A 9,393-nucleotide genomic window follows, 5' to 3' on the forward strand; every position below is an offset into this window, starting at 1 on the left:
CAACTACGTGCGGAACTCGCGSGCCATCGGCGTGCTCTGGGCCATCTTCACCATCTGCTTCGCCATCATCAACGTGGTGGTCTTCATCCAGCCCTACTGGGTGGGCGACAGCGTCAACACGCCCAAGCCCGGGTACTTCGGGCTGTTCCACTATTGCGTGGGCAGCGGGCTGGCGGGCCGGGAGCTGTCATGCCGTGGCTCCTTCACCGACTTCAGCACCATCCCCTCGGGCGCCTTCCAGGCGGCCGCGTTCTTCGTGCTGCTCTCCATGGTGCTGACGCTGGGCTGCATCACCTGCTTCGCCCTATTCTTCTTCTGCAACACCGCCACCGTCTACAAGATCTGCGCCTGGATGCAGCTGCTGGCAGGTACACTCCGGCACCGGGAGCACCGGCACCGGGAGCACTGGCCTGCCCCGGGCCTGGCGGCGGGCGATGGGCGGGGGAAATGTGGGCAGCGCCGGGTGTGGGGCACTCCGGGAGGATCTGGCACTGGTAGTGGGGCCCCTGGCTGCAGGGAGCACCGAGGTTGCTCAAGGAAGCTGGGCTGGGTCCAAGCACTGCGGGGCCGTGGTTCCAGGATCCAGCCTCATGGCTTCTTGGGACACCCAGGCCGGGTGCAAGTGCTGACAGACTACCAGGAATGGGCACCAGTTCGGGACACTGCCACCCAGGGCTCCCTAGTATCCCCTGGCCACAAACAACACTAGGGCTGCCCAAGAAAGCTGGGTTCTGGTACAAATACTGGGTACAAGTAACCATACAGTATCCCAGCCAGGAGCCAGGCCCAGGACATCCCAGGACTTCCTGAGACACCCAGGGCAGGCACTGGCACTGACAGAGCACCAGGAACAGGCGCTGGCACTGGTGCCCGGGGCTCCCCAGGCAGAGGTTGGCTTCAGGGAACACTGGGGTTGCTTGAGGAAGCTGGGCAGGGTACAAGCACTGTCGGGCCATGGGGCATGCCAGCCAAGAAGTGTCTTCAGGACACTCCAGGGCTTCCTGGGACACCCAGGCCAGGCACTGGCACTAACAGAGCACCAGGAATTTGCACCTGTTCTGGGCTCTGAAACCTGCGGTTCCCCAGGAAGGTCTGACTCCGGGGAACCACAGGACTCACTGGGACACAGCAGGAAAGCTGGATCAGGGACCCCCCTTAGGGGATCCCAGAACAGGCACTGGCCCCGGCCACCTGGGCAGCCTGGAGTACCTCAGGAAAGCTGAGCCAGGCACTGGCCTTGGAGCACCTTGGGACATCCTGGGCCAGGGACCAGCCTTGGGACACCCCAGTTAGGAACCAGTGTTGGGACACCCTACAACAGGGACTGACAGAATCAAGGACCAACTGCAAGATGGCCTAGGACACATTGGACCTGGGATCAGGCCCCTGGGGATGCAGACACCCTGGGACAGTCCACATCAGGGACTAGCCTTTCTGTCAAACCAGGCCCAGGGACATCCCTGAGCAAGTATCCCCAAGGGATACTCACTTTAGGGGAATCCCCAGTGCCTGAAGGAACCTCATCACTGGCAGGAACCCATGCATGGATCTCCCAGCCCTGTAAAAGCACCTGTGCACAGACAGACCCTTCAGCTCCCCCTTAAAGACATGTTGTGCCCAGGCCCCCTCCCTCCCACATCATGAAAGAGCTGCGAGGACAAGCCTTTCTGAGCTCTCTCCAGTGCTTCCCATGGGGGAACATTATACATTTACCTTGAGGTCTGCTCAGGCATGACCACAGGCTCAAGCCCAGTCATTGCCCCCAAAAGTGTCCCTGTCTATAGATTCTCCTTAGCTCCCTCCACAAATTAAACCCCATTGTAGATGTGCCCCAAGACCCTCATAGACTCACTCCTCAAAGTGGCACCATACAATAACCCTTTCTCCAGAAGGGGACCTAATGCCTATACTAATAAAGGATCCTGAGTATCCCTTGTGCACAGACCTCTAAGCTGTCCTAACAGAGAGCCTGTCCTTTTTGGAGAAAGACCCTGAGAACTGATGCTGAGCTTTCCCTGGTAGGGGGATCCCTCACTTCCTTCTCTGTCCAGTTTTATGAACTATAGACAGACACTTTTACTCTCCACTACATACAAAGTGTGAATAGACCCAGAGCTTCCACTGGAAGGACCCAGAGCAGCCCTTATTCCTAATGAAAGGACCCAATCTGTCCCCTCTGTGAGCAGGGCCCCAGTCATTGATGTGGAAGGATATAGCCCCTCTGTGCTAGGGCCTTGTAGCCAGCCCAACTCTCTCTCCCTTGCAGCTGGCTGGGGCTGGAAAGCCTGACCTCTCGTCACCCAGATCAGGACCACAGCCAGATCAGGAGCTGCCTTGGCTTATCAGGAAATTCCCTCATCTTTAATTTTCCCTGTCCTGAAGATTTATCAGTTTAAAGCAAGCTCAGAGCCCAAATCCTACCGATGATTGTCAGCAGCTTAATCAAGTGGTTTGGAGCAACCCGAGTGCTGCTGCTGCACAGGGAGCTGTGTGGTGGAGGGCACTGCACTCGAGGCAGCTCTGAGCTTCCTCCCCATTGCCTCCTGTCCTGCCCTGGCTCAAGTTTGGGTGGCCACAACAGCACCCTGTGCTGTCAGCTCTGGATACCCCTTGTCCTGTATGAGGCTTGTCCCTGCTCACACTTGGCACCTTGTTGTTACACATGCGTTGCTCATAGCGGCACTTGTGAACCCCAAGCATGTGTCTTGCTGGGGCCATGGATCAGCTCCTCTGNCTCCAGCTGGGCCAGGCTGGCTCAGAGCTCTCCCACAGCAGCACGGCTCCGTGGCCTCTCTGTGCTGGGGAAAGTCCAAGGCAGCATTAACAGAGATTGTCCCTGCACTCTACCCTGAGATTGGACAGCACAAGAGAGCTCCTGTCCTGCAGGACAGGCTGGTGTCCCTGTCAGGGAGGGCTAGGACACAGAGATGGTGGAGTGGTGTGTCCCAGCAAGGAATCTCATCCTGGAGCATTGGGCAGGGCTGAACTTCCGTGGGCATGTCAGAGACAGCTGCAGGTGGATGTGTTACCTTGTGCATGGAGGAGGAGTTGCTGCGACCCATGGAGCACTCACAGGGGCCAGATCTCATGAGTAGGGCAGTAGGTGGCCTGATGCAGGCTCTGGCAAAGCATGGTGGCAAACTTCGGAGATTCATCTGCCTGGGAGGTTGAAGGGTTGTGCCAGAGGAGAGGGCTTGGAGGGGCAGAGAAGGGAAGGATATTCCTCCTGCCTCGATGAGGCTTTAGCTGAAGGAGGACTTGCACTACTACAGCAACAGTGAGACTCAAAGTCTCTTGGTCTCACTGGTGAAAAGGGGACTGGCAGAGAGATGGGGCAGAGGTGTCCCCACCCTGTCCCTCTGGAATGTCCAGTGCAGAGTACAGGGCTGCTGAGTGTGGGCATGGATGGGCTCAGCAGAAGAGAAAAATCGAGTCCAGGAATGTGGGGGAAGGGGATGAGGAATTCAGGATCTCTTTCAAAAAAAAAAGTTTAAATCATCAATGTCTAATTAGTGGACAGCAATCAAGGCAGAGTTTAATTAGAGCTTGACAGAAAGCTCCAGCTCAAAAGCCACTGCCCCCCTAGGAGGAAACTGGATCTAATTAAGAGGAAAGACTCTGCTTTATCGCAAATAGAACGTGGCCATCTGCCCTGTTCGAAATCCCAGTAACGCAAAACGAGATTTTGCTAAATCCTTCTGTTACAAAACCAGAGATGGGCCCTTAACATGAGCACGTCAGCAACTGTGTGACTGACAGCACCTGATGCCACCCCAGTACTCAAAATTAGTGGAGGAGCTCCTTCAGAAAGTCCCATGGGATGATGCTTACTTGAAAAGAAGTGGGCTGTGACGGTAATCCCCCTTAGGATCCATCTGCAGGAGACTGGAGCACAGGAATACACCCTCACCACGTACTGGGGAGGCTTCCCAGGAGTCTGAGCATTTCCTCTGATTCCCTGATCCTCTGCTGTAGCATAAGGCACAATCACCCTGTGAGTTAACTCCAAGCTTTGTCTTGGTGCCCACAAATAATCCGGAGTAAGAGAGCCCAACCACCTCTGTGTGACTCTGCATCCACATGCTTCTCGTCAGGACAGTCACTCCGAGTGGGTCCAGGGTTCTGTTTCCAGGGGGTCTTCAGTTTTGTACTTACAATCTACTGAGGGTCAAAAGAGGCAGCCAGCTGAGCACACCATCCCTCTTGCATGTAGGAATGGACTGGCCACATTTTAAGGTGTTTCCCTGTGCTTCAGGTCCAGCAGTCAGTGTGGTAAGACCTTCCAGCTCCCCTAGGGATGCATGATGTCCAGGGCCATGCCTTTGACAGTAGGGCTGGGGTTTGTCCTTATCCATAGCACTTTGGAGTTGACTATGCCATGTCCAGGCACCTTACCTGATGGACAATCTGTTAATACATATCCATCTGAGCCCTTTTCTCCCACTCCCTTCAGAGCTACACTCACCTCTCGGATGGGCCCTTCCGAGGGCTGGTAGCAGAGGCAGAGCCCTGAGCAGTGACTTCATCTTCTGCATCTCAGCCGTGTTTGCCACCTTCTGACTGGGGACCCCTTGCAGGGCATCATTCTGGCATGTCCAGGAAGAGGAGTGCTGAGGAAGCCCATTGGCAGATGCTGGGCTGTGTGTGGCAGGGCCGTGTGGTGTGGGGGTGTCACCTCAGCCCCAAGGGAGAGCAGGGTCTGGCCCCAGCACCACAGTCCTGAAACGCTCCATGGTGCTGGCAACGATGTGGTGGCTCTGCTGAGCCACATCAGGACAGGCTCATCTTCCTGACTGGGACTTGCTGGAGAGCCAACTCCTCTCAGAGTTCGAGGTTTCAAAGCAATTGTTTTCATGGATATAAAAGTCATTAATTGATTTTCGTAATGAAAAAATTTGAGGCAGATTCCACTGCTCCAAAACAGCTTGGAGTGTAACTGGGACAGCTACTGGGAATGAAACTGCCCAGAGAGGTCATGGAGTCTCCCTCTCTGGAGACATTCAAAACCTGCCTGGATGCATTCCTATACAACTTGCTCTAGGTGACCCTGCCTCGGCAGGGGGGTTGGACTGGATGATCTCCACAGGTCACTTCTAACCTTAACTATCCCGTGATTCTGTGATTCTATCCTGTATCCTCAAGCCCTTTCTCTGTCCAAGGGAGAAATATTGCCAAAAATATGATCTTTCAGGTGAACCACTTCCACCTGCCGACCTTGCAGCAAAAATTACATCACCGCGAAAAAACTTAGCCTTTGATCAATTACCGTCTTCTTGCCCCCAGAAAAGCTTTCCTGAAGACTCCCCCCTCCTTCCACTGCCACTCCTGCCTTGCAGCGGGGACAGGAGCAGGGATTCAGCCTATTCCTTGCATCCAGCCGGCGCCGTGTGCTCCGCGGCAGCAGCCCCGGGGTTTGCACGGCAGCGCGTCCCTCCCGTAGCGGCTGTTAATGTGCCTGTGTACTCGCAGGGAGGGGCTGAGCCGCGCGTTTCGGAGCCGCTCGTGTCCTGGAGCTTACATCCCTTAACTGTTGTTCCAGATAAAGTAACTGTCAGTTCTGATTCATACAAACTCATAACTCTATTCTGAATCCTGCTGATTTTTTGGCACGGAAACAGCCTGTGGAGCAAAATGCCGTAAGGGAGCTCGTGTCTGTGTAAATGGCCGGTGCTACTCGTCCTGAGCACGCTGCCCTTAGTGTTCATCTATTTTTGAGGGATTTCAGTTTCTATGGGAAGGAAGGGCGGCTATGTTTGTCCCCTTTCCCTTCAGTGATCAGCTCTCAGGAGGTTTTCTAGTGAGAAGCAGCCACTCCAGACCCCAATATCACAGCCCAGCCCCTGTTCCCCAGAGGCTTGGGGCTCACTGTCCCCACACCAGGTTTAACAAGCCCCTTTGGGCCCCAGTGGTTGCTGGTGTCCCCCCTGTTACCTCACATTTTCCAGTTTGCGTGTCCTGGGGTGGTGTGATGCTCTGTGTGCCCGTGCTCGGGGGGAGGCCACATCTCTCAGCTGCAGGGCATGTCCTGAGCTTCTTCTACCCATGGCAGGCAAAAACAGTAAAAGCCAGTCTTCGTCCACACCTGCAGACTAAACTGGACAGAAAAAGTGATTAAAAAAATCAGATTTTAATGCTGCAGGCACAGCTGCTCAGGGCAGGTGCAGTACTGGGATAGCCATGGTACTCAGCAAACATGGGGCTACTCAGACAAATTAGCTAAATGCACCTTGTACCAGGAGATGTTATCCTGCCGGGAGGAGCTTCCTCTTGTGTTGCAGCCTGAGTCATAATGTTACATTCCCTTTGATTAATTTCTTTTGCAAGGATATCAAAAGCCCTTGAGATGCCTGTTTCATTTCTAGAGGACCTTGACAAGGGAGCACTGAGGAGTGGGAAGCCATGAACCAGCTGTAAAACCAAGCCAAGAAATGCTAGTTTTTCCGGGGCCAGAACCCCATCCCCAGCAGGATCATCCTCCCTCCGCATACACCCTCCCCCAGCAATCGCTGAAATGCCTTTCCAACTGGGAAAACTCTAGAAGAGGGAGTTGGAGCCCAGGGCCTGGGAGAAGGATGGCAGCTGTGGGGTGTGACAGAGTAGCCAGTCATCCTTGGTGCCATTGGCAGTGAGGACTCGCACCACACCCTCAGAAGAAGAGGAATTAAAAGCAAAATGGATGGGAGTTGGGTTATTTTTTCCTCTTTAACAGCGGCTCTAGTAGGAGTCATCACTTGGTGTTTTTCATGTGGTTGCAAGGTGTAGAAATAGGTTGTTTTAAACAAAAATCAAGGTTTTCCTGCAGGTCTGCAAGGGATCTTGGGGCATTGGGAGGCAGGTGCAGGCAGACCCCCAATCTTGCACCCCTCAGAGCTGTTGCAGAGGGCAGTGCTGAGGCCTGTGGACCATGTGGGGATCCCCTCCTTGTTCTTGCTCCACTCTTTAATGTCACTCCTTGCTGCAGGCACAGGAAGGTGTTTCCAGGACATCAGGCAGGCTGGGGACATGCAGAAAAGGGAATTGCTTGTGACAGAGCAGAGGACTCGGCTTGCTGCTGGGAACATGTAGGACAGATGGGAAGAAGAGAGCACTGAGCTGCTCTGAGCTGCAGGGACAAACCCACCCCCTTGCCAGGGATGGCCACAGAGCACCTTAGCTTGTTTCATACTGCACTGCACTGGGAGCTCAGTGGATCCTAAAATCCTCTTAGCATCTTGCTTTCACAGGAACAGTCCCTGGCACAGGTTTGCTGCACCTGCTCCCCTTTATTTCAGGCCCTTGGCTGAATTAATGCCATCCTGCCCCAAGGTGCCCAGGTCAGCATCAGGCCAGGCTACACCTCACCATTTACCACACAGAGCACGGCATTGGTCCTGATTGTACTTCCTTGCAGAGGGATGGTTTTGGGCTGGCCCAGTCCCAGCAGGCAGGGAGCTCCCCCAGACACGCTGTGCTTGGCTGGGAGTCCCTGGTGACGATGTACTGGAGGTGCCAGCTTGTCGGCTCCTGTGCAGCCATGCAGTGCCAGGGTAGAACCAGGGCTGTGCACGGCCCTAAATCAGCATGCAGGGCTCACCACTGCCTGCAAAGACACTTCTACAGAGCAGGTTTGTGATGTGGACAGAGGAGGCAGAGACCAGGCAGCAGCTGGCACGTGACATTATGTACCAGAGCACAGACTACTCACCTCAGTGTCCCTGCTCTTTTCTGGGTGCAGCTTATCAGGATGCGAGGGCAATACCTGCTCCCAGTGTGATGCCCTGCATATGCTTCCCTCCCTCCTGGGATTTTCCTTCCCTCCTGAGAGCAGTTCAAAGCACGTGCCAGCACCCAGGCAGCTTGTGCCAGACCACCAGCTGCCCTCCCCTGGGGCCACTGCTACAGCACTTGTGCCTGCAGGGTGTTTGCTGTCCCTCCAGCGGTAAGGGATGGGGAGATAATTCCTCACTGGTGCTGGCACAAGCTTCTTGGTTCTTCCCTAACTCAGGGCAAAAATACCTGCAGGGCACCCCAGCCAACATCATTACTATTTTTAGCCTTCCCAGCTGATACGGGCAAGGAGCTTTTATACTTGCTGTAGTTAGAAAAAACGTCACCTTCTTACCTTGACAGTCACAGGCTTTGTGTTGGCATTTCCCTCTGTGTGTTCCCTGGTGTCTCCTTGCTCAGCATGGAGCGTGCAGGATGGAGGCACACTGGGAAGGTGACCCCTCTGGGAGCGGTGCTTGCAGGATGTGTGGTGGTTGGGTGCAGGGGCTCCTGGGGATGACGATCCTCTCAGCACGCAGCATCCCTGCCTGCAGCTCCTGCCTGGTAGCTCCTGCCCACATGCAGGGAGTCTGCAGTGATGAGGAAAGCCCATGGGGAACCACTGATCCTGTGACTGATGCTGGAAGAAACCAAGACCCTGAAGTTCCCATTTGTTCGTGGGCAAGATTTGGGACAGCCACGTGCAAACCCAGTCCCTGGGGCTGCTGGGGCAGTGGTGGCTGTCTCCTGCCACATCACCTGGCTGTCATGGGGCCAAGGTGGGCTTGCTGACAGGTGTGGGCTGCACTCATGCACTGACTGGGGGGCTCAGTGCCTGGCACTGCCACCCCGTGTCCCCTCTGATGCCTCCCCTCCTCTCCCCCTTGCAGCGCTCTGCCTGGTGCTGGGCTGTATGATCTTTCCTGATGGCTGGGATGCAGAGACCATACGGGACATGTGCGGGGAGAAGACAGGGAAATACTCCCTGGGCGACTGCTCCGTGCGCTGGGCTTACATCCTGGCCATCATCGGCATCCTCAACGCTCTCATCCTTTCCTTCCTGGCCTTTGTCCTCGGCAACCGGCAGAACGACCTGCTGCACGAGGAGCTCAAGACAGAGAGCAAAGGTGAGAGCCACGCTGCCGAGGGTCCCGGGGCCCTGGGGGGATCCTGGGTGGGAACAGCCTGGGGGGCTTGGCCCCTCCAGCATCCTGAAGAGAGTCCCATGGGCTTAACTGCCACCTACAAAGAGGAGCAGGCTGGGCAGGGTGGGAGCGGAGCGGGCTGCCGAGCCTCTGTCCTGCCTGACACTCGTCTCTTCTGTTTCCACAGATTTTGTTGGCACTGCGGTAAGTCTTGAGTGTCACTGTCCTGTCCCCTGGCCCTGACTGTGTGGCGTGTCTGGGTGTGCTGTGTGGCTTGGGATGGGGGAACCCTGTCTGTGCGGGCAGCGAGGCTGGGGACAATGGGGAAGGGAGGCAGCAGGGACAGGGTGGGGCGCGGCAGGGATGGGGACAGGCATGTGCTGATGGCACGATGGTGCAGTAAGACCTGCCCAACACCGTCCTCGACCCGCTGTGCTCTCCCCACAGAGGATATAAGGCCGACCGTCCGCAGCAGGACCCTCTTCCCATGGCCGGCAGCCTG

General features: G+C 55.7%; 1 protein-coding gene across 1 annotated transcript; it reads left to right on the plus strand.

Moving 5' to 3' along the window:
* Positions 1–6: 6 nt before the first annotated feature.
* On the plus strand, positions 7–9,393 carry LHFPL4 (LHFPL tetraspan subfamily member 4). Its single transcript, XM_029958294.1, has 4 exons — positions 7–368; positions 8,637–8,873; positions 9,079–9,095; positions 9,339–9,393. The coding sequence occupies exons 1-4, from the start codon at positions 269–271 to the stop codon at positions 9,345–9,347; spliced, it is 363 nt and encodes a 120-aa protein (XP_029814154.1). The 5' UTR covers positions 7–268; the 3' UTR covers positions 9,348–9,393.

Source organism: Manacus vitellinus, unplaced genomic scaffold (genome assembly GCF_001715985.3).
Source record: "Manacus vitellinus isolate BGI_N305 unplaced genomic scaffold, ASM171598v3 scaffold_14_pilon, whole genome shotgun sequence".
Classification (NCBI taxonomy): Eukaryota; Metazoa; Chordata; class Aves; order Passeriformes; family Pipridae; genus Manacus; species Manacus vitellinus.

Coding starts and splice junctions, on each gene's coding strand:
- LHFPL4 (XM_029958294.1), top strand. CDS start 269: ATGGTGCTGACGCTGGGCTGCATCACCTGCTTCGCCCTATTCTTCTTC. Junction 369..8,636: donor CTGGATGCAGCTGCTGGCAG/GTACACTCCGGC, acceptor TCCCCCTTGCAG/CGCTCTGCCTGGTGCTGGGC.